This window comes from Chiloscyllium punctatum, chromosome 5 (assembly GCF_047496795.1).
Source record: "Chiloscyllium punctatum isolate Juve2018m chromosome 5, sChiPun1.3, whole genome shotgun sequence".
Taxonomy (NCBI): domain Eukaryota; kingdom Metazoa; phylum Chordata; class Chondrichthyes; order Orectolobiformes; family Hemiscylliidae; genus Chiloscyllium; species Chiloscyllium punctatum.
In genome coordinates this window covers 89,858,405-89,883,588 of record NC_092743.1, presented here as the reverse complement: position 1 = coordinate 89,883,588, position 25,184 = coordinate 89,858,405, and the positions used below count along the sequence as shown (strand labels likewise).

At 37.2% G+C, this 25,184-nt stretch overlaps 1 protein-coding gene across 1 annotated transcript in view; it reads left to right on the top strand.

The window, feature by feature from the left end:
- The window catches only part of LOC140477221 (antizyme inhibitor 1-like), a 39,036-nt gene that overhangs the window by 6,901 nt on the left and 6,951 nt on the right, over positions 1–25,184 (top strand). The window contains exons 2-6 of the mRNA XM_072570736.1: positions 4,994–5,134; positions 9,251–9,454; positions 16,612–16,788; positions 16,946–17,118; positions 21,879–22,013. Of these exons, the coding sequence (XP_072426837.1) occupies positions 9,347–9,454; positions 16,612–16,788; positions 16,946–17,118; positions 21,879–22,013 (593 nt within the window). The 5' untranslated portion in view covers positions 4,994–5,134; positions 9,251–9,346. The remainder of the gene's footprint in view (positions 1–4,993; positions 5,135–9,250; positions 9,455–16,611; positions 16,789–16,945; positions 17,119–21,878; positions 22,014–25,184) is intronic.

Genomic DNA, 25,184 nt, shown 5'->3' with positions numbered 1-25,184 from the left:
CTGTAAAATGTTCTGATTTTCTATCTAAGCTGCAACTTCCCATATTCCATGATTCCCCATAGTATCCAACATCTGTTGACCTGCCCTGGATCCTCAATGACTGAACATGCAGAGTGCTCTCTGGAGAATTCCAAATGTTCAAAAACTTTTAAGTGAAGAAGCCCCATCTTGCTCTAAATAATTGAATAATATTTATTCTGAAACAGTGCTCTATAGTTCCAAGTGCCCCAGTCAGTGGAAACATAGCCTTTACCAAGCTTATCAATTGTTTCGTTTAAATGAATTCCTCTTTTTGTAATCTCTAGGGAATATATGCCAAGTCTATTCAATATCTTTATTTGAGAACGAGCCTCTCATTCCAGCAGCCAGTCTAGTGAACCTTTGTTGCATCCTTTTAAAATAGGTATATTGCTCCTTTCGTAAGGAGATCAAACCTGTGCATCATGCTCCAGTTATAGCTGCACCAAGCTCTGTATGTCATAAGATTGGCTTGCTCTTGCATTACAAGTCCTTTGCGATAAAGGTTTTCCAAATTGATTGCTGTACCTGCATTCTATGGTTTCTATACAAGGATAGAAGTGTCCCTCAGCAAGATAATTCTTTCCAGTCTATTATGGATTCTGCGTTTTTAAAACATGTGTACAATTTCACACCTTGCAGTATTTTCCATCTACCATCCTTATTTAATTTATCTACAGCAAAACTTTTTAACTGACACCTTATGAATCAGCACTCTTGATAAACCGGCACACATTATATCCTTCAAATACCATGACATTAAAGCATTATTCTATCCAATTACTATTGTTTTTAGAATTTTAGTTCAATGAAAGTATACTTGTTCAAATGAATGGCATCACAAAATATCAACAGTTGATTCAGTTTCGTGACAATTTCTCCTTAAATACTGAGATGTCCAAGTAGTCAGTTGAGGTTGAGAGTGAGAAGGCTGTCTGCTGGTAAGTTTTATTTAAGGCAGAATTGCATTATCGATGAGTCATACTGTTAAATAAAGTATGACAGTGGCGTCAATATCCCCTGCATTGCATTTCTATTACTTAGTGGTTTTTTTTAAATTGATTATGCGGGCCTCCTGATTATCTGATCAATATTTGATCAATCGGTATGGTTCTAATCCTATGTGATGGATAATAAAATGTTAGCCTACTTATCTAATGTTGTATCATCAGTAACTGGGGTACATCTCACCAAACCTGCTTATTTAAATCATTGATGTAGATTTGAAAATAGCTAAGACCCCAGCACTGATTCGTATAGTATCCCATTAATCATAGTCTGCCATCCTGTTTAAATCCTGTAGTCCTCTTTGGCAGATATTATAAACCTGATTCCAGTCTCAAGGGAGGCCCAAACTCTTGGATAGTGCCTCATTGAATGTTTTTCGAAAACTGAAATTCATTTTATCCACCTTCATTCACCTTTATCCATTCTGCTGGGTACAATTTGTAAAAGCACTTGTAACAAATTTGCCACATACTATATTCCTTTCATAAATCTGTTTTACTTTGTCCAATTGTATTATATACTTGAAACAAGGCACTAATAAAACTTTTAGCATTTTCACTCATTGATAATGCTGCAGTGTGTCAATGTAAAAATGTATCTGAGGTAACTAACGCAAGGTGGAAAGCTGCCTTTCATTTATATAAAAAATATTTTTGTGCTGTAGGTTTTGTGTGTATAAGTACACAGATGCTTACAGCTATGATCACCCACTGTTTTCCTTTCATGTGTACAGAATCAAAGTGGAGATGGTTACTTCTTTATTCTTGAAAGTGATCATTTTTGTAGATTGGTATAACATATTTACCTACTAATATTTCACGATGGATTTTCATTAATGATAACTTTATTGAAAATTTCATAAATTGGTGGAATCGGCAAAGTGAGTAGTGAGACTAAGCAGCAACGATAAATTGTAAATCATTGATAATGTAAATGTTATCAGTGCTGTTACCTGCAAACTAATTTAGCTTGTGCTATCCTGGTCAAATGAAGAGAAAAGCTTACTGTTATGTTCTAGTGATAGATCTGTAAGTGGCTTTTTGTTGCTAGATTTTCATTCATAGGGTTAGAATTAGAATAGGTATGGCAAGCAGGCAGCATTGTTCACACATTCTGTTCAAAGCATCATGTCCCATATTAGTTAGCTTTTATGACATTTTCACAACCACATTTAAAACAATAAATTTACTGCTACAAATTTAAGGCCAGGTGTCATTTATTAAACCTGTGAGGTATCATTTTACAGTGTAACTTGATTGTTCTTTTAAAATGGGCATTTGATGATTAACAAAATTGGTCTTGGTGGATTCATGTTAAAGGAAAATATAATAACTTGGAGTGCAGAGCATTTAAATTTGATCATTGCTAAGAAAGATGGAAAGTTTGATTATTCCCATTTGTTCAATGTAATGTTTCCTGTTAATGATATTTGCGCCTGTTGAAATTTTCTGCTGTTTTTGATTCTCTTTGAATTGAACCGTCAACACATTACCAAATTATAGGTTATCATATGTTGTCAGTGCAAATATGGATTGGGTTGCAACTGTCTAAATTCATTTTCTTTAACTCCTTTACAAAAGGAGTTAGGAGACTTCAGTGTAAAACTCATTGAATGGGCAGTGAGTTCAGCTGCAGAGTCACTGCATTCACCAGAAAAAGTTGTTCATTTTTTCAAAAAAAAAAGCCTTAATAGAGCAAATTCATGGTTTTTCCACATTAATTCAGTATGGTATTTAGATCAGAGACCTTATGTTGAAGTGCTATGGAACAGGACAATGAGTAGAGTAAGAAATTTAATTGATAGATACCAACATAGAAACAGTAAATATTCACTTTCAAGTTGGTTATAGTATTGTTTGATAATGATCAGTATAGCAACTCATTTATTACCTATACTTCATCCCTTGATATCCTTACCCAACGAAAAACTGTAGATCTTGGTTAATTGATCCAGCATGCACAACCTTTTTGGGTAAAGTTTGCCATGAACACTTTTGGATGTGCGAAATTATTTATTTTAAATTACCTAGCTCTCATTTTAAGATGCTCACTGGAATTCTCCATGCAAGACAATCTTTTTTTCTCTATCCACCCCATTTGAATTCCTTTATCATTTCAAGATCTTACACAGATCAATATTGAGAATATCTGAATAAAGGTGATGGAACTTGCCATGAAATTTAACCCTTTGGTATAATTCTGGTGCATCTACACTGTGCTTAGTCCAAAGCTGTTTTATCTTTTCTGTGGAACAGTCCAAAACTTGGACATAGTGTTTCAGAAAGAGCTGACCAAGGTTGAGTGCAACTGAAGAGCACTTTGCTTTCAATTTCAAGCCCTTCAAAGAAATGTAAGCCATTAATTCACTCTTTGTTATTTGTAAAACATTTATAATTTGATGTTTCTTCCACTTGTGCACTAGCTACTAGTGATTTGTGTACATGGACACAAAATCCCTTTGTTCCATTACAGCCTCAAATCACTTAATGAAGGAATTATTCTGTTTATCCTGGATGACCTTGATTTAAGAATGGACAACTTGACACTATTATATTGAACTTTATTTCCCTTCTGCTCCCAGTTGCACAACCTGTGTGTTTCCTTACTAAATTTCACTTAGCGTTGGATCAATAAGTATCACCTCATCCAAATTATTAATACATACATTGAATATTTCAGATGCCAGGGAATATCAATGGTCATGTTGCCATCAATCAGGTAATTACCTGGTTTCTATCTCTTGTACTTCAACCTAGTTAGGATGAGAGATATTGGGACGTGATGTTGTAGTGGTATTATCATTAAACCATTAATCCAGAGACCGATAATATTTTGGGCATGTGGGTTTGATTCCTGACATGGTGGAATATGAATTTAGTGAAAGTCTGTAATTAAGAGTCTAATGAGGACCATGAAATCATTTTTTGTTGCAACGTAACCCATCTGGGTTCACTAATATGAAGGAAGGAAACTGCCATCCTTACCTGATCTGGCCTTCTTGTGACTTCAGACTGACAGCAGTATGATTTGACTTTCCCTGGGCAATTAGGTGTGTACAATAAATGCTGGCCTGGACAGCAATGCCAACGTTTTGTTAATGAATCAAAAAAGAAATTACCCACTGTACTAACTTGTCTTCAAACTCTGTAGTTTCCAGTGTGGAAATCAACGTCTATATTTGTACAATCTAAATGAATGACAATAAGTCATCAGGGAGATGAATTAAACTAGTTTCTTACAGCAAAGCTATGAAGTGAATTTATTTATCTATTAAGGTTAGTGTTGGCTGTCTAGATTACAAGAGAAAGAATGCTACTTGAAAATTATGGCTATGACGGGAGATTGGATAGGCTAGAGTTGTTTTCCTTACAGTGGAGTTATTTAATCGAGGTGTGTATAATACTGAGGGGCTTGAAAAGAGTCGAAGAGAAAGACCTGTTTGCCCAAGTAGAGAGGCCAGTTGCTAACAGCATAGATTTCAAATAATTGGTAAAAGGATCAAAGCAGATATAAGGAATATCTTTTTCATCCACAAGGTGTTGGATGTCTGGAATTCATCGTCCAACTTGGTGGTTGTGGTGAAAACTCTGAATTTATTTGAAAAGAACCTGGATTAGTTCCTGAAGAGTTGTCACATGCAGGACTTCACACTAGGTGCTGGTTAATGGGATTAGAATAGGTGTCTAGTTTATTGACAATGGGGTGAGTTGCCTCTTTCTGTGATATAACTATTTTATGGTTTTATAGTGAAATCTCAATCTGCAACCTGTCAAAAAAATTCAGAGAAAAATTTAAAGTGTAATAACCTGGTGCACTGACTTTTTTGCATTTTTCCTTGTGGAAATTACTCGAGCCTGCAATTTCATAGGATACTAGCATTGAAGTAAGGAAAGTTCTTTTTTCAGTCATTGCATTGTATTTAGCTGTTTGTATGTCCACTGACTTTTTAAAATAAATCACGTTACAGGGCAGAATTTCTGTTCGGGTGTATAACAATTATCCAGAAGGTCTGGGAGTAACACTCTACAGAGAACAGTTCGACTTCAACGCCGAGCCACCTTGGGACCCCAGCTGATAGTGGTGGTGTTCCATCTCCCGACTTGTCCATGTAAGAATAGTCTATTGGTTGAAATATGTAAAAACAAATGCTTTTTCTTGCTATTACTGTATTTACTGACCAGACGAATCATTTTACATAATGTCATTGTATTCTAAAGTTAGAGGTGATGCTGGGTATCTTTCTGAATCAGTAGCGAGCCTCAAACTATCAAAAAATGGCAATCTGTTAATAAACATCTAAATGGGTGTCTTTAGGTTATCATCTTCCAATATTCAGTGTTCATTAAAGTGCTTCATAAAATATTCCACATAGACAGCAAGTTAAAATGCGAATAATCTACTGATAAAATAAGAGAATTGTAATTCAGTCCTTATTATAACTTATCATAGTGCACTGGCATCTCTTGGACCCTGCATCACACTATCTTTGACAACTTCTCTAATGTTGTTAAATTATCAAATGTTTATCTGATTTCCAGTGCTAGAAGATCAGAAATTTCTCCAATTAAATATTTTGCAGAAGCTGTTGATTTGGGTTTCTGCTCCAGCTCCAATTTCTGTCTACCCTGGCAACGAAAATAGATAGAAAAATATTTTGCTGGAAAAGCGCAGCAGGTCAGGCAGCATCCAAGGAGCAGGAGAATCAACGTTTCGGGCATAAGCCTGAATCCTGAAGAAGGGCTTATGCCCGAAACGTTGATTCTCCTGCTCCTTAGATGCTGCCTGCCCTGCTGCGCTTTTCCAGCAATACATTTTTCAGCTCTGATCTCCAGCATCTGCAGTCCTCACGTTCTCCTAACTAAAATAGATTAGATTCCCTACAGATTCTCCACAGTGTGGAAACGGGCCCTTCAACCCAACAAGTCCATACCGACCCTCTGAAGAGTAACCCACCAAGAAACATTCCCCTCTGATTAATGCACCTAACACTCTGGGCAATTTAGAATGACCAATTCACCTGACCTGCACATCTTTTGGACTGTGGGAGGAAACCCACGCAGACACTGGGAGAATGTGCAATCTCCACACAGACAGTCAGCTGAGGCTGGAATCTAACCTGGGGCCCTGCTGCTGTGAGGCAGCAGTGCTAACCACTGAGCCACCATGCTCACATCCTTGATGCCATACTTAACTCTGGAATGAGTGTCTGACCATGTGTATCATTAAATAAGAATACTAATTTCCACCCAGAATCTTTGACTCTGCCTAAGTTCATCTATGGCTGATGCCCTTTATTGATATTTTTTTCCCCCATTTAGGCTTGAGTATTCCATTGTACTTCTGGCTTGACTCCTAAATTCTACCTCTAAAATGTAAGTCATCTAAAATAGCTGCCCATGTCTTTATCTTTGCTCAACAAGTCCTATTCACCTGCTGTTTGAGTTTACTGACCACATGAACATACAACTTCTTGATTATAAAATTCCTGTCATTGTTTTCAAAATTCTCAATAGACTTGTCTCTGTGATGTGCCTTGGGATATTTTGCAACCTTAAAGATGTTACACAAAGACATGTTGTAATTCAGATAGTGTCATAGAATCCCTATAATGTAGAAACAGGTCCTTAAGCCCAACAAGTCCACACTGACCCTCCAACGGGGAACCCACCCAGACCCAGCTGTCCCCCCCCCCCCCCCCCCCCCACCCCACCCCACTATCTTATTATTTACCCCTGACTAATGCACCCAACCTACACATCCCTGAACACTATGGGCAATTTAGCATGGCCAATTCACCTAACCTGCACATCTTTGGATTGTGGGAGGAAACTCACTCAGGCGTTGGGAGAGTGTGCAAACTCCACGCAGACAGTTGCCCGAGGTTGGAATTGAACTCCAGTCCCTGGTGCTGAGAGGCAGCAGTGCTAACCACTGAGCCACTGCCATCCCAAATAAGATGTCTTAAATAATTCAGATTTTGTTCTGGGTCTTTTTTTACTACTGAAGCACTTTTTTCTTCTTTTCAGTTTGGAGGTGGTGATAGACATTGTCACTATAGTAATTTGCATATAATTGACTAGTCTATGCGAAGTGTCAAAATGAGTAGAGAACCTCAGACAAATCAGGACCACTTAACTGTTATCTTTGTGACTCAAGTCAAATCTCGATTTCAGGCATAGCTGCAAATACACCCTATATTGTCATTCACATATGTAAAATTGCTGCGAGAACTCCTGCATTACAATCTAATAAGTTTTAGATTTCCATCTTGTAAAGCCTCTTGGCTTGAGTACTGGAATTATTAAAAATCTTGTCTGCTACACCAAAGGCAAGCAGATTTTTGAAGCCCCAGGAATATAAGTATCAAGTGTGCATGCTTTTTTAAAAAAAACTGGGCCATTTCCATTCCATTTAACATGATTGAAATCAAAGCCCAGCCCACATTTGTGGTTGACTTGCACTATTATAGGGAACCTTGTACAGGGTCATGTCTGCAAGCACATAAGAACAAGGCAAAGGATAATGCAAAGGAGGGTAGTTTTTGAGGAAATTGTGAAACTAAATGAGGGGATTTGAAACCGGGGCGCAATGTGATATGCCGGATAGAAATAAAGTCCAAAATCAAGAATATGAGCATGGTGGCTGAGTGAATGGTCAGCACAGATGTGAAGTCTGTTTTAGAGCAATCAAAGATGTTTGTGGGAAGATCCAGCTAAAGGTGCAACAATCAATGAACGGATAAGGATTTTGACTCAGTATATGGAGTCAAAGCGAATCATTAAAGTCGAACTGAATAGGACTGGCTAGAATCTGCCAGATGAAAGCTACTGAGGGTTGATGTAGTGCACCATTTAGAAGCACAATACAATAATCCAGTCTTCATAAAAACATCCCTTCGGCAGAGAAAGGTGAATAACTGTTTTTCAAGTACCATTTCACTATTTTTGTCAAGATTAATGCAAGAAAGGGAGACCTTTAGGATCATATGATAAACATAGAAAATGGGGGCTGAAATTAGTCATTCGGCCCTTTGGACCTCCTCCACCATTCGATATGATCGTGGCCAATCGTCCATTTAGTACCTTATTCCGACTTTCATCCTGTAGCTTTTGATCCCTTCAGCTGTCAAATGAAACCTTGGTTTTTGTTTTAAAAACTGTCACATTCTCAGGCACATTCTCTTATAATTTTTCTGTTTTCCATGTTGGCCCCTCATGACCTGACTGGAAGAGTTTTCCATTGACACGGTACCACAACAAAAAATATAGCACACAAAGAAAATTGATCTGAGACTACCAAATTCAGTTTGGATTTTTTCAGTACTGTTACGCTAAAAGAATTATACCCATCGTTTTGAGTTGGACTAAAACTTGGATTTGCCCATGTAATGTTACACCTAATTTTCATTTCCACTTCCCAAGAAAAAATTTTGAAAACCTTGTTTCTCTATTCCACTGTTTAAGGAAGTGATGTCAACAGAATGATGATGGTCAGAAGGTGGAGATTTGCAAAGAAAGACAACGTTGTCTGGGCTTGACTAGGAAATTGTTGAGCTAGCGAGGGGGAGCGGGGGTGGGGGTGGGTGGGCGGATATATAAAACCAATTAATAGCATGTTGGATTGTACAGAAAGGCAAATCAAAACTTAAATGTAATGAAGTCATTTATATTGAAAAGTTTGCCATAAATACTAAAGTTGTGTTTTAAAAATACTTCATAGGGCAGTACATTTGCAGCACAAGTTACCCTGCTCTGTTATTTGCTTGTATCAAAAAAAAATCAAAATCTTTATCGTTTCATCTCAATTCATTCAAGCTTAACTTTCTTTACTTCTCTGCGAAGTCATGTAATTATTTATATATTGAAAATTTCTTCTACACTTTTGTCAGTCAGTTTTTCTTCCTTAACACTTGGTCTAAAGCTAATTCTATTCATTATTATTAAAAATGTTTATTCATGTTTGTCAGAAGGTTAAGGTAAAATACTTTTTAATGAACCTGAACCAACATCTGAAAATTGCAGTTGTGTGAATTAGTGTGATAATGCTAATGATTGTTTTGCTTTGTCAAATTGCATTGGGACAAAATGCAGGAAATAAGTGACACTGGTAAGACTTTAATACCTTTGCAGGTTTTCTGGAAATTTGTTTAGGTGCCATCCTTTTTTTTTTTTCTTGGAGCAGCTACAAAATATCTTTCTGATACAAACATTGTTTTCTTTCGCAGTTTGTTGCATATTTTAAGAACCCCGATATTGAAGGCTCTGTAAGGACCTTCACTTGGTGTTTGGTTTAGGAGCGTTGGTTTGTGTATCACTGAAAGATGAAAGGATTTGTTGAACTAGAAGAGAGCTACCCCTTTGACCTTCTGGAAGAAAAAACCACCCTTAATGATGTTATTGACAACCGTATTCGTGAGCATACTGTTGAGGTAAGTATATTTTATACATTGACATGTAACTCTTACATTAATTTAACATCAATCAGACAAACTGCAAGTCAAAGGTATTAAAATTAAGCATACAAGAGCACTATGTGAAGCCAATTGCAACTTTTATTCACCAGCCAACATTCTAATCACAATGATTACAAGGTCACCTGGTAAGCTAAAATTAAATTTATTTGCCATTGCTTTTGCTGAATTTGCATGTTTTCATTCTATCTGGTTATCTGAATAATTGCATCCTCTGTAGCTGAAATCATAATCTAACCGTACAATCCTCAGCATAGTGTGCTAGACCCAGCCATCTCCAGCTGTTTCATCAATGACCTTTCTTCCATCAAAAGGTCAAAAGGTGTGTTTGCACCCTGTTCAGCACCATTCGCAATGACTCCAATATTGAAACAGTCCATGTTCAAATGCAACATCTGGTCAATATCCAGGTTTGGACTGACCAGCAGCAAGTAACATTCATGCCACACAAATGCCAGGCTGTGACCATCTCCAATAAAAGACCATCTAACCATTGCCTGTTGACATTCAATGGTATTACCATCTGAGTTCTCCAGTATCAGCGTCCTTTGGGTTACTGTTGACAAACTCAATTGGACTCCGGACCCAAATGCAGTGCCTCTGATGTGCTCTTGTAACCAAGGAATACTGCAGCAAGTATCTCCTGCCTCCCTAAAGCCTGTCTGCTGTCTTCAAGGCTCAAGTCAGGAGTGATTGAATGCTCCACAGTTGCTTCGATAAGTGCAGTTCCAACAACATTCAAGAAGCTTGACATCATCCAAGCCAAAGCAGCCCATTTTGCTGATACCACATTCACAAACATCCACTCCTTCTACCATTGGCGCTCAGCAGCTGTGTGTACTGTCTATAAGATGCACTGCAGAAATTTGCCAAAAGTCCTGATACACTACCTTCCAAACCCATGACTATTTCCAGCTAAAAGGACAAGGCACCAAATATATGGGAACACCACCTGCAAGGTCCCCTTCAAGCCATTCACTATCCTGATTTAGAAATATACCATTGTTCCTTCATTGTCAGGGGTGAGAATCTGGGAATTCTTTACATAACCGTATTATGGGTCAGCCTACAGCATGTGGACTACAGTTGAAGAAAGCAACTCATCACCTTTTTCAAAGGCGACTAGGTATGGGCTGTTATGCCCTGGGTTTGATTCTTCATTAAAATATTCAAGCCGTCCTTCAGAGCAGCAGTGGGCAATTCAATCCTTCCACTCAACTCTACTATTTAATGTGATTATGGTTAAATATTTACTTCGATACCATTTTCTTGTGTTATCTCTTGATGTTTTTCATGTGTAGCAATATAAGTCCTGGTCTTGAATATAATTACAGACCAAGCCTGTGGGTGTAGTCTAGGATAGAAAAATACAAAGAATTAGCAACCTCCATGTGATGAAATTCCTGCTCATCAGTGTCCTAAATGATAACTTACTCGGAGCCCATGTCTCCTTGTTCGTGACACCTTGTTGATTGCTGTAAAAATTGTTTGAACGAGATTACCCCTCCAACTGCAAGGAATAAAAGCTCAGTCTTTTTAATCTTTTCTTAAGGACAATCCCTCTAACCCAGGAATTAATTTGATGAACCTTTATCGTACTCCCTATGGCAAAAATATACAGGAGCATGTCTGTGGTGCAGGTTTTCTAGATTTCCAGAAGGCATTCAGTGACATTTTTACATAAAGCTGTTAGCTAAAATTAATGTCCATGGAGTCAAAGGCAAATTATTAACTTGGTAAATACATGTTAAAGGATAAAATTAATATGTATTCAGATTGGAAGGATGTGATTACTGGGTTTCCCAAAAGATCTTTGCTGAAGTCTTGACTAGTCATTGTTGATGACTTGGATACTACAGTACAAAAATTGTATATACAAGTCTGGTGATGCTGGGGTCATCGTAGGTAATGCAGATGGGAGGATAAAGTTGGCAAGCGACACTGATTTAAATGTGAACAAAGCATTGATGTACTTCAATATAAGCAAGTATGAAATGCAAAAGGTAAATACTTAAATACCAAAATAGTTGTTTTAAGTATTTCAGTGATGAGTTTAGAACAGTGGAGGCCTGAAAATGGTTATAGTCCCTTCTATATAGATGACCGATATGGTAATCGGGTAGAAAAGGAAATCAAAAGAGCCATTGGAATGTTGACTTTTATAATGAGCACTGGAACATACAGGGGATAATCTTTTGTTATGGCTATAAAAGTTTGTCCAGAATACGGTGTACAGTTTAAAGCACCAGAAATTCAAAAGGATGCATTTCCCTCAAGCTGCACAGATTCACCAGAATGTTTGTACCAGGGCTCCAAGGATTGAGAGCTACAAGGATCAATTACATACAGAAACTGTTCGTTTAATTCTGTTGTTCACAGACCCACCTACTACTACCACCACCACCTGGTTTTACAGCATACTTCTGTTTTCTCACTGAGTTAACACCATCTTCAGACTTGTACCAACCTTTGAGATGGAAGGTATTTATACCAAGAATGAGAGACTTTAGCTATGCAAAGAAATTACAGAAGCTAGAATTATTCAGAACTGAGAGTTGAAGAGGCATGAAAATTATGGTGGGTTTGACAACAAATGGGAAGCTGTTTCCAGTTATGTGGGATAGAAGACAAATAGAACAGCCAAAGGGAAGATGAGATTTATTTTGTGACCTTCAAGGTGCTGCCTGAGGGTGGCGTAAACAATCAAAATAAAAGCTTTCAAAACAAATTAGATATGTACTTGGAAGGCAAACAATGGCAGGCCAATGGCTGAAAAGCAGAAAAGTGAGACAAATAATTAAATTTGTAGATAGAACGGACTAAATGGCCTCAACTAAGCATTTATTATAACTTGTAATGGATCTTAGTGGTTGCTGGTTGATGTATCCATTTCCTTTACATTCCATTGTGTGTACACAGCTTGCTTTGTCCACTTGATTCAATGGAACCAAACTAGTTCAGCTTAGCATTAAAGATCGATCAAGGTTTGCTATTAGACCAAAGAACTCCAGTATTTGCATACATTTTCTCATTTCTTATAAATGTCATATAAGGGTAAGTCACATTACTATTAGCAGTTTTCAAAATTCAAGAATGGTAAATAAACCCAAGTATCACAGCAGTTTTAACTTGAATTGGACATTGTGGCCTGTCTGCTAATTACTGCCATCTAACTCTCATACCTGAAAAATAAAATAAACTATTAAATAGAACGCAACTTTTGAATGTATTCAGTCTCCAGGGCAGCAGGTTTTCACTTCTCAGTGTGGTGATCTGAGCTCTAAATATTCTGTCATTACTGTTGCGCTGGAGCAAATACTTATTAATGATCCATTCTTAAGACAATGTAGTTGATTCCATGTTGCAGACAACAATCGTTGTGTACCGAATAAGAACTGACAAGACCGATTAACCAGGAAGTGCAATCTTCCTGCTGCCTTTGACAGTAAGGAGAGCAGTTTTTTCAAAAGGAAACAAGAAAGATTTCATAGAATCCCTACAGTGCAAATAGAGGCCCATCAATCCTTCGAAGAGCATTCCACCCAGACCCAGCCCTTCATCCCATCCTGAATCCTGTATTTTACCATTGCTAATCCACCTAGCCTGCTCATTCCTAAACACTATGAACAGTTTTGCATAGCAGATTTTGGATTGTGGCAGGAAACTGGGGCACCCGGTGGAAACCCACACAGTCTGAGAGAATGTGCAAACTCCGCACAGTTGGTCATCCAAGGTGAGAGTTGAATCCTGGTCTGTGGCTAACCCTGCCTAACCACTGCCACCCTTTAGTTTAGCAGAATGGAAAGCATGTGAAAATTAGTGTGGCTTGCTTTGAAGTTAAATACTTTTGAGACAATAAAGAATGAAAACATATGCTTGATGGACAGAAACCTAAGGTGAGTGTGAATGGTGGGCCTCAAGAAGTTCAAGTATACAAGTCCCTGAATTGCGTGCAATTTAGAGTCAGAGAAATATACAGCATGGAAACAGATCCTTTGGTCCAACCCATCCATGCCAACCAGATATCCCAACCCAATCTAGTCCCATCTGCCAGCACCAGCCCATATCCCTCCAAACCCTTCCTATTCATATACCCATCGAAATGCCTTTTAAACATTGCAATTGTACCACTCTCCTCCACTTCCTGTGGCAGCTCATTCTATACACATACCACCCTCCAACCCTGGCAACATCCTTGTAAATCTTTTCTGAAACCTTTCAAGTTTCACAACATCTTTCCGATAGGTTGGAGGATTTAAGCATTAGGGAGAGGCTGAACAGGCTGGGGCTATTGTCCCTGGAGCATCGGAGGCTTGAGGTTTAGTGGTTTACAAAATTGTGCGACATGGATAGGATAAATTGGCAAAGTCTTTTCCTTGGAGTTAGGGAGTCCAGAACTAGAGGTTTAGGGTGTGAGGGGAAAGATATAAAAGACACCCACGGGTCAAGTTTTTCACACACAGGGTGGTATGTGTATGGAATGAGTTGCCAGAGGAAGTGGTGGGGGCTGATAGAATTACAACATTTAAAAGGCATTTGGATGGGTATATGAGTTAGGAAGGTTTCAGAGGGATATGGGCTGGGTGCTGGCAGGTGGGACTAGATTGGGTGGGCTATCTGGTTGGCATGGATGGGTTGGACCGAAGGGTCTGTTTCCATCCTGTACAGCCCGATGACTCTAAAAAGGCAAAAGCCAAGAACCAAACGGGAAAAATAATCTATTTGTGTAAAATTTTGCATATCCCACGATACTGCAATATTAAACTCAAAAGACCGCTCATAACAGATTCACAATTATAATGCTACTGAGTGAAAACCAATAATGACAAACTATTTGAGAGACTATTTCCACTGGAGTGAAAACAGGAAATTTTGACTTTTAAAAGCCATGGCAGGTTTTGATAGGATGACAAACAAAGACGAATCAAGTCAATCATGAAGGGTTAGTAATCTAAAATGATTCATGAATAAAAGAGGTCAGAGGAGATAGTTTTACTTGGTAGCTTGGAGTATGTTTTTGCTTCAGTGTGGCAGAGGCCATTACAGTTGTTAATTAAAAAATGAGAATATTTGAATCAAAAGAATCAAAGCTCTGTGGACCAAATGGTATTCGATCTGGGTTACCTTTGCAAAAATCCTGGATGAACATGATGACCTTAATTGCTTGTTCCTAAGCTTTTGTTTCTGTAAATGGACATTTGATGATTGGAAGGGGAAGAAAAGATTTTAAATTTCAGATTTAGAGTTCTTCAGTCATTATTAATCGTTCTAGCCATTTTAATACTTATGTTTATGTTTAAATTCCAGGAAATGCTAAAACCCTTCTGCTGTTTCTTTAATAGAATCTAATGGTGAATTTATATTGCCAATATATCTCCTGGAGCAAATCTGAGAAGTCCATTTCTGGAACTATAGACACTATACTAGTCATATTGTTTTACCATAGCAGATAATGGAATTTGTAATCAATTTGAAAAAAATCTGGAATTAAGTCTCATGATTACCTGGTCTGGGCCTACATGCGACTCCAGACCCACAGTAATGTGGTTGACACTTAACTGCCCTCCAAGGCAACTGGAGATGGACAACAAATGCTGTCCAAGCCAGCAATGCCTGTAGCCCATGAATCAATTTTTTAAAATGCTATTTTGTCAACTGGTTTTTTTAAGTGTATTTTTGATAATTAGGATGTCATTTTACTAGTAAGAGATGAGACACTTCTAAATTCACTTCCATTGTCTGCAACTTGTGCCCTTTGTCCTGAAAACCGTATTTCCATGAAGAAATGTCGTTTGTTACAGCAAACATTGTGACCCTTTTAGAGTTCTTTCAGGAAAGATATTTTAATACAACTTGTAGAAATGTGCACATAAATCCTGTGTCTGAACAATAATGGCATGCTGATTTATTTAGATTGCTCAGTAGTTTTAATTGTCCTTCAAAAATAGTATGGTAATTCAACAGGCTTCTAAATATTTCCATTCACAAATTTTTAAACCGTTTAAGACAATTGTTTATTTCCTGCCAAACAAGTGGTAGCCTTTAAAGGTAATTTGTATGTATTAGTTTAAGTTGTAGTTGTTCAATTCATAGCTTAATTTGTGTATTTGGACTTAATTTGATTCTTGAATCAGCCAGTTATGTTTGGTAGTACTTCATGCCTCAGCCTATCAATTGAGAAAATCCATATTGTTCCAGTTATCTTCAGAGCTGTGATGGCTATGTCCAGATTGAGATTTTAAACAAATATTACTTTTTTGATTTGGAGATGCCGGTGTTGGACTGGCATGTACAAAGTTAAAAATCACACAACACCAAGATTACTTTTTGATACTTTGTTTACTTCCCCCTCTATCCTTGGATAGAAGAATAGATATTTGGAGCTACAATTCTTAGTGCATTAATAATGGACAGAAATTACCAGCACCACAAATCTGGAATACCCCATTGTCTTATTTGTGTGACTGAGCGTGACATTCTATACTGTGAGCCAAGATTGCTCCTGAAAGTTTCTTCTTTTCAGAAGTCTTGATGTGTAAACTTACTTTTGGATCCCTGGGTATTAGTGAGGAACAATTAAGATCCTATGTTTACCTGGCTGGCATTCATTGAATCATAGCAAGACATCGTGTAGAGAAGGAGGCCTTTCAGCATATTGAGTTCCTGCCAGCTCTTGTTCAGAGTGACTCAGCTGGTACCACTCCCAGCTCTCCAGCCTTAGTCAGCTGAAACCAGCCAGCTCAACAGATTAGGAGTCAGATCTATCTGGGATCTGGACAAAATACTGCGGATGCTGGAAATCTGAGGGAAGCGGAATGCTAGAGAAACTCCAGTTCTGGCAGCATCTATGGAGAGACCAACAATTAAAGTTTCCAGTCCAATACAACTACTTTAGAGCAGTTTGTCAGACCTGATATGTTTCTCCATCATTCCGTTTGTTGCTATCTGCAGTCTTCCCGATGAGCTTTAATTAATGATCAGTTGGACCGTTAGTGTTTTATTTCTGTAATTGCTGCAGTAACCATGAAGAGTAATATTTCAGGTAATGAATCCAGATTACTGTATAGTTTTTGTAATATTTATTAGTAACTGCTTTTCTGATTTCTCAATTGTAGCAAACTGAAAGGAATGCCTTCTTTGTTGCTGATCTTGGGAATGTTGTGAAGAAGAATATTCGATGGAAGAATGTGATGACACATGTGAAACCATTTTACACGGTTAAGTGTAACAGCAGTCACTCTGTAATTGAAGTTCTGGCAGGTCTTGGAACTGGTTTTGCTTGTGCAAACAAGGTGACAATTACTACAGTTTGTATTTTTGTTTCATTTAATTTTACAAATTTGCACTTCATTGTCCAATAATGCTGCTCTTACAATTTTAGCCAAGAGTTTACAGAATAGAAGAATATAAGCTCATATGCCTGAATACCTAATTTATTTCCTCTCACAGAATGAAATAACTCTAGTGCAAAGTTTGGGAGTAACATCTGAAAATATCATCTACACAAACCCATGCAAACAGATTTCCCAGATTAAGTATGCAGCTAAAAAAGGAATAAACATCATGAGCTGTGATAACAGTGTTGAACTTCTGAAAATTGCACGTAACCATCGCAGTGCCGAGTAAGTGCAAAACTTAAAAGAAATATGTAGTCTAGATTGTTTAACAAGTAACTGGAATAATCTTACATTGTGATGCTGTGATTAAGATAGTATATTTTTATTGTAGATTCCGAAAATAGATTGTATCATTCCCTGAGCATGTTATCAATTTGGTTACCAAAATCTGTCATAAATTTTAAATTGTGGGCTGCATTTAAATATGGACATGAGTGGATTTGTTTGAGGGGTTGTCAATTGAAGTGGACTCCATTTTCTCACTGAGAAGTATGATTCAAAATGTGAAGTCAAACCCTACCAGTATTGTAAAACAAAAACTGGATGCACTCCACAGTTTTGTAGATGATTTTCATTTCTTTCAGTGTTGTACAGAAATGGATATTAAGTGCTTTTGTCTAAAGTAATTGCCTCGAAACCTCATTTGTCTCTAAACTAAATGTAGCTGAATTGGTGTGCTTCCTGGAGGGCCAGCGTATAGTAGGCCATAGTACTGGTAAATGGAAATCTAATCTTAGCTTGTGCTTTAAAATTTTAAAACTCAAACTTCCTTGAAGGAGGCTGAACTGAAGAAGTTACAAATTACTGTAGTTTTTAAAGAGTAGACTCTGATTAAATATTTACACTTTGCATAAATACGAATGTTATGAGTTAGGGTGACCAGCAATTTCATGTTAATGAAGGAAAGCTGAAGAATGAACCAGATATCTCACTGCAGTTGGTTTTATAATAGGCATACTTTCATGGTTATTAGTCAGTAGTAAAAATAATCGATGCCTCGTGCCTGACTAGACAGAAAACCTGAACCATCAAATGCAGTACAAAGGCAAAATACATCATGATGATGAAAATATGAAATTAAAACAAAGTGCTTGAAACATCAGTATCTACAGAAAGTAGAACATTAACCATCTCGGTCAATGGCCATTTCAGTTATGGAAAAACTTAAAGGCAAGCTTTGAATAGTATCAAGATGTATAGTGATAGACCAAGCAGTCTGTTAAGCTTTCTCTGCCATTCTATATGATTCTGATTGATCTTCGGGCTCCACTAATTGCTCATTCCCCATGTTCATTGTTTTCCCAAGAGCCCCAAAATCTCTGTTTCAGCCCTAAGTAAATTCAAGAATGGAACATTCTCAACCTCAAGATTAGAATTTTTAAGGAGATGCAACCCTGTGAGTGAAGATATTTCTACTGTTCTTGGTCATAAATGAACTTCCTTTACTCTGAAATGCCCTTACATTCTAGATTCCCTAGCCAGTGAACTAACTTGTTTACCTTGTCAAGCACCTTTCAGAAATTAACATTTCAATGACCTCACCTTTTATTCTTCTAAACTTCACGAATTGTAGTTTCAGTTGGGTAGAATAAGCCCCTCATGCCAGAAAACAATCTAGTAACCTTCTCGCTACTGGCTTCCAATGCAAGTATGACCTTCCTTTAAATATAAAGACTGTGATGCGCACAGCTTTCTAAGTATTGTTTTACCAAAGCACTGCATAACTTTTGTGAGAACTCCTCCTTATTTTAATTCTCAGCTCCCCTTACAATGAAGGCCATTTCCCTTCTCTCGAATGCCACGTTCTGAGGCTAGTGTAACTTTTGAGCTCAGTGTAGGATAATGGGTAATATGTTTGCCCAATAGACAACCTAACCATTTTTTCCTTGTTTCATATATTAATTGTACAGTCTCCTTAGTTGATAGGATTGGTTACAATGGTCTACTTCCTTTGCCTGCATTTTGATCTGAATAATTTGGCATCATTAAAAAACCGGAGTTGATATAAACATAACTGGACCAATACCACAACAGAAATTAATCAGTGAGTTGAAGATATGGGGCCATTGATGTTTCTGCATACTCCTGGAAAGTTCAGTACTGTGGTGCAGATCAAAATTCGAACTGTCTGTTACATGGAAAAACTTCTCAAAGCAATTTTTGTGTCAACAATTCTAATATCTTAACTCCTGCATGGGACATTTACACACTTCCATGTTAAAGCACTGTTTAAAATAATTATTTAGGTGCAAGAAGTATTGTTATCCAACTGTTGAAACAGAAAAATAGAATGTTCCATGCCACAAAAAACACTTCAGAAGTGATCTTCTCAATTAGGAGAGTCACCATTTGAATCTCAGACTGAGCAGCAATCTGTTGCTGTTTATCACTTATTGATACTATAAGGTTTTTAATTGAATCGATTCAATTGCTTGGGTGCCATTAAGTAAGTGTTATTGCTGCACTGTAGAGTCTATATTCCATGGTTGTGGTTATACAGTTAGGCTGATCTTGTGTTTTTGAATCTAAACTGCCCATAAGAAAATAATCCAAGTGGGAACATCTCAAACATTTGGTTTCTAAGCTATAATTTGCAAAATAAAATTGCTCTCAAAGACCAGTGTATTGAGAAAAAATTCATCTGTTTTTATTGGTGGGTTATCAATCATGTGCACTGTAGTTTAATTAAAAGAATTTGATTTATTACATATAAACAATACTAGTTTTTTAACCATTGGTATCATTTTGTGCAGAATTTGTCTAAATGTTAATGTTTATCTGAAGTTGATTCACCTTTCCTGTAAATTCTGTATTTTTAGGTCAAAAGTACTGAATGTTAATTTAAAAGACTACTTCTTTTTTAAAAAGACCTAGCTAGTGTTCATTTTAATACTATTTAGAAATACTGTTTGCTATGACAATCCAGATTTAGTTAAAATGAGTTTTTAAACTGATTTTAAAATCTTTATCAGCAGTTATTGTTCTCTGCCTTTTCTTGCCATAATACTAGCATGTTGTCCAGGATTGGTAAAAGTGACAAAAGTGCTTTGATCTGCTGAACGACTTGGAAGTATTATTAATAACAAACAATAGGAAAAGTTAATTATATTACAATTGAATGTAAAACTGTCAAGGAAATAATGCATCAGTAAGACAGTGAGCAAGGACTACCTTTTAGGCACAGCACTATTGCAATGGAATGGAATTCATTAGGAATGTCAAGTAAGCTATCTTTAATACAATCATTTTCATAGAATGAAATGTTCATCCCAAGGGCATACAAATATCATATGTGAATCAGTACAAAGGAAGATAAAATTTGGTCCAGAAATTGGATTGTACACTGCCTCTTTCTTGGACAGAAATAAGTATTGAATACTCAGATTGTCCTGGGGGAGTGGCATATACCAAATCAGTTGGAGTATCTAGAGTCACCCACGATACCTGCTGGAGCAGTGAATGTTCACTTCAGGTCGACTTTGGAAACTGCGCATGCTGGAAATCCGAAACGTAAACCAAAACCACTGGTGAAGCTCAGCAGGGCTCCACAGTGGTTAGCACTGCTCCCTTACTAGTGGGATGGCGTTCAATTCTAACCTTGAGCAACTGTGTGGAGTTTGTACATTCTCCCCATGTTTATGTGGGTTACCACAAAACTCCGGCTTCCTCCCACAGCCCAAAGATATGCTTGGTAGGTGGAATGGCATAGTAAATGGATTAAAATTCTGTTGGACCATAGAGAGAATCAGGCTTGATGTTTTGAGTCCAATTTCCCTCTTGTTTGGATCAAAGCCTTCCATTTCTGGAGAAGTTATAATTGGGACTCGAAATGTTAATTCTGTATCTTTCTCCACAGACTACAAGAACTGCTGAATTTTTCCAGCACTTTCCAATTCCTTAAAGGAATCTCTAGTCGGTCATCAAAAGGTCAAAGATAATCAAAAACCTTTTTGCCAGTTGTTGGAAAAAGATTTTTGAATTTGATAATTATATTAGTGGTGTTCAATCTGCGTTGTGATATTCAAAACTAGCTGCGTTATAAAGTTATGCAGTTTCACTGAATGTCCTTGACGCTTCTTAGTAAAACTATTTGTAACTATGGCCTGCTCATAGCTGATAAATGTTTCAGAATTGGACAGTGAGTTGCTAGGTAATACTGAAAACTTGATGTGCGTTGTAATACTGTAAAATAATTATACTCCAAAACTAACAAAAACAATCTTGGGTGAGATGTGAACTTGCAAATTTTCTGTTACAGTAGCATTTTTTTGTTAAGATCCATTATTTGCTATTAAAAAGTGTAGAAAAGAAAGCTAGTTGGTTTCTTCTCTTTAAGACATAGCTTGTGCTGAAATACAGAGAGCAATTAGACCCATTCTAAATGTTGAGCCTGTGCAGTATCCATTGACATTGCTATTTTATCATTGGAAAATCTGGAAGCTTCAGTCATCTTCATATTAGGTATTCATAAAATTCTACCTTCCAAAAGGCATGTAGGTAGTTGTTAGGTATAGAATATCTGGTAAAACTTTAAGACTCAACTGTTGTCACACCACTTCAGCTGATGAGCAGGGGGCATTGAAATGATTAGGTCAGCATATGTTGTGTCATTAACAAAGTGGTTTGTCTTAACCAGAAACAGTTACACTGAGCATTTTCTAATTGAAACAATTGTTTTGTTAGTGTTCAGTGCTCTTAAATTGACTTTTGTTACAGCACCTAGTCAACTCATTTGGTGAAACAATTGAGTCTTGGCTTGCTGCATTTCTCCCCCTCTCATGTCCTTTGCAACATATGTAGCTACACATCTAGGCCCTAATCACCAGTTTTCTCTCCTGTGCAGGATTTGTTTTTATTTAGGTTCATGTTCCGAGCTTGGAAGTGGGAGCCCCTGCCATCATAATCTTCATGCTACTGACAGTCTTCAAGCTGCACATGTGGTGATGATGTAAACCAACTGTGCCCCAATCATCTTCCTCTTTTAGGCTCTTGATAGACATTGCAATTGCTGATTCATGTGAAGAAAATGAGATGAGTCTGAAGTTTGGAGCTACTTTGAAGGACTGTAGACACCTGTTGGAATCTGCAAAAGAACTAGGGGTTCAGGTGGTTGGTGTCAGGTAAGCAGTATTAAATTTTTGTTTCAATAATATGAAATGACTGGGATATTGGATATTATATAACTAAGCAATATGTTAATGTTTCCTGAGTTAAAGCTATACAAAACTTTTACTATAAAAATTTTACATAGATCATAAAAATACATGTCTGTGCAATTGCTGAATAGGCAATGTTATTATTTAGCTGGTGTAAAGATTCTAGTGTCTCTTTTCTGTAACTCACCAGTAATCCAGCCTTTTTGGGGTAATTCAAATCTGAGAAATTGAATCAGCAATATGTTGAAAGGGGATAAAAGGAGTGTCTTTTGAACAGTCCTACAGTTCTCTTTCTGATTTCTATTTTCTATGAATCTCTGAAGATGGGAAACTGGGAACAGTTGTTCTCTCAAATGGTTACCTTTTTTTTTAGTCCAGGAGCATGAAAAAGCTGAAGCTTCTGAGTATATCAGCTTCCTGGAACTGTATTTGTATTTGTAGGCACTTTTATATGTTGAGTGACATTTACGTTAGAGCACTCTTGCTTTGTTTATGCCACTTTCAATATTGTTATTCACTTCTTCTATGCAAGAAATATTTTTATTTTTGTATAAAAAGCATTGCATTATTGTCCACCCACTCCATTTCTTGCTTAAGAGATTGGATATCCCTTGTCTTTAAAACAAAAGCTTGGTTGTGTGGCAATGACTTCACTCAAAAATAATGCAGCTTGAGACTGGGGAAAAAATACAAAGTGGACGCCAAATAATTGCCAGCAGGAATGAAATGTGCTGTCCTTGGCCCATTCACAGACCTCCTTAATATCTGGTTTGAGAATGCCATTGGTCAAAAATGAGCATGTAATTTTGATTTGGTATGTGACCACATTTTGGCAAAATACAAGATAAACGAAAATGATATTGCAACCCAAATGTGGAGGGCATATAGATACTACATAACCTTACAACTATTTACAATGTACAGTTTTGCTTCCTAATGATCCATAGGAATATGTAGTTTAAACTTATTTTCCTTACACAGGCAACTGCAAAAGTGTAATACTGTAGATTTCTGTAAGCTAACCTTTTAAGGCTTATGCTGTGATTTTTCTGTCATGGTAAAATGTTTGTCTTTGGTTAGTATGTAAAGTAAGATACATTTTACTTGTTTTTCCATAAGATGATTTAGGGTGGATGAGGGAGGGGGTGAGGGTATCGAGCTAGTCAGTAATGAAGCTTAATTATACTTGGAGAATTGTACTGTGAAACATATATGGAATGTGACCACATTATTAATTTAACTATATTTTTCAAGCCTAGTATTATTTGGCAGTGCGTCCTTTATATACAGTAGTTGTTAGAATATAGAAGGTGGAAGATTTTGACAGCAATTAAGTGTAAACCAGTTGGGCATGATCTTTGGGGACAGATTGCAGATGCTCTTTGGGGAGAAAAACATCTATAGAAATGATCCCTAAAGTAATTAACCAGTTCTAGAGATTCAATTAGCAACTGTTTATTTGGAATTTCTATCGTGATTCTTCGCTGCTCAGGTAGCAATTTATTTTTCCTTTTTAGGTTTTGTCTATTTTTAAAGAGGCACACTGTACAAATGAATCCATTCAATCCATTGTGTCTGTACTGATTCTTTGAATTTTTCTGCAGTTTGTTTTCCTTCAAGTATAGTCCAAATCCTGCTTTAAAGTATTGAAGCTGCTCACCATCCTTTCACTCTAAACAAATGAGGTCACAAAGTATTCACATCTTTTTCAATCTTTTCCCAATTAGCTTGCGACAGAACTCCAAGAGAAAAGAGCAGGAGTAAACCATTCATCAATTGAGTCCACTCCATCATTAAGTTTTGCAATACTAGCAGATCTTGGACCTGAACTCCACATTTTTATCTGTTCTCCATATCCTTGATTTCTTGAAAGACCAAAATCTGTCTCTTCCAGAAGTACAGTAAGTGCTAGAGTATCTGCAGTTCTTGGGGCTAGAGAATTCCAAATGTATACAGTCCTTTGAAGAAATTTCTCCATCTTAAATGATTGTCTCCTGATTCTGAGACTCCGCCCTCATGATTCAGATTCCTCAGTCAGCAGAAACAATGTTAGTTATCTAACTTGTCAAGTCCCTTCATCATCTTGAAAGTTTCAATCTGATCACCTTTAATTCTAGTAAACACTAAAGAATATTGATCCAATTTAACTCATCCTCTCATTAAAACCAATGCTGTCAACCCAAGGACCAACATAGTGAACCTTCACTCCACCCTGTACAATTCAGTTATGTCCTTGCTGAAGTATGGATACCAAATCTGCACATAGCAATCCAACTGTGGGCTTTGCAATTTTTGCGGGGCATTTTTATTCTTTACTCCAAAACTTTTGCAATAAAGACCAGCATGCCATTTGCTTTCCCAAGTGCCTGTATGCTAATTTTTGTTCCTTGTACGAGTGTACCCAGGTGTCTTTGAACATCAACAGTTAGGTCTTCCACAAAATGTCCCACTTTTGTTTCTGTACAGAGATGCATAACTTCACACTCGCCCATACTATACTCTGCCATCTTGTCTGGTCACTTAATCTATCTCTTTGCAGCTTCTCTCTGTCCTCCTAACAGCATTTGTTTAAACTACCTTTGTGATGTCTGCAAACTAAGATACATTACTCCTGTTTCTCATTCAAGTCATTAATGTAGCTGAGGCCTCAGCATTTTTCTTGCAACAGTCCACTATCAGCCTGCAAATGTCAGAATGCCCCATTTATACCAATTATTTGCTTCCTGTCCACTAAACTTGCCATTTGACTAGATCATTGGTGATCTGATAATCCTCAACTCTCCTTTATCCCATAAACCCTCAATTTCCCTATTGATTAAATATCTGTCTAAGCCTTGAATTTACTTAGACCCTGCCTCAACAGCCTTGTGCAGTGAAGAATTTCAGATTCACTATCATCTGAGAGACGAAAAAAAAATCCTCTTCTGGGGATCTAGTTGAAAAATACTTAGAAACATGTCTCTGTATGTTGTTTAATTCTGCCATTTTCTACACATTCAAGCCCTTCCAAAATATGTTTTAAAGTGGGAGCAAAGAACCAGGCATGAAGCTGGAAAATAGATAATTATATGAATATTCAGAGCCTATGGAATTCTTGTTGTTTGCTTAATGCACAAAGGTTAGCGATCAAACAGT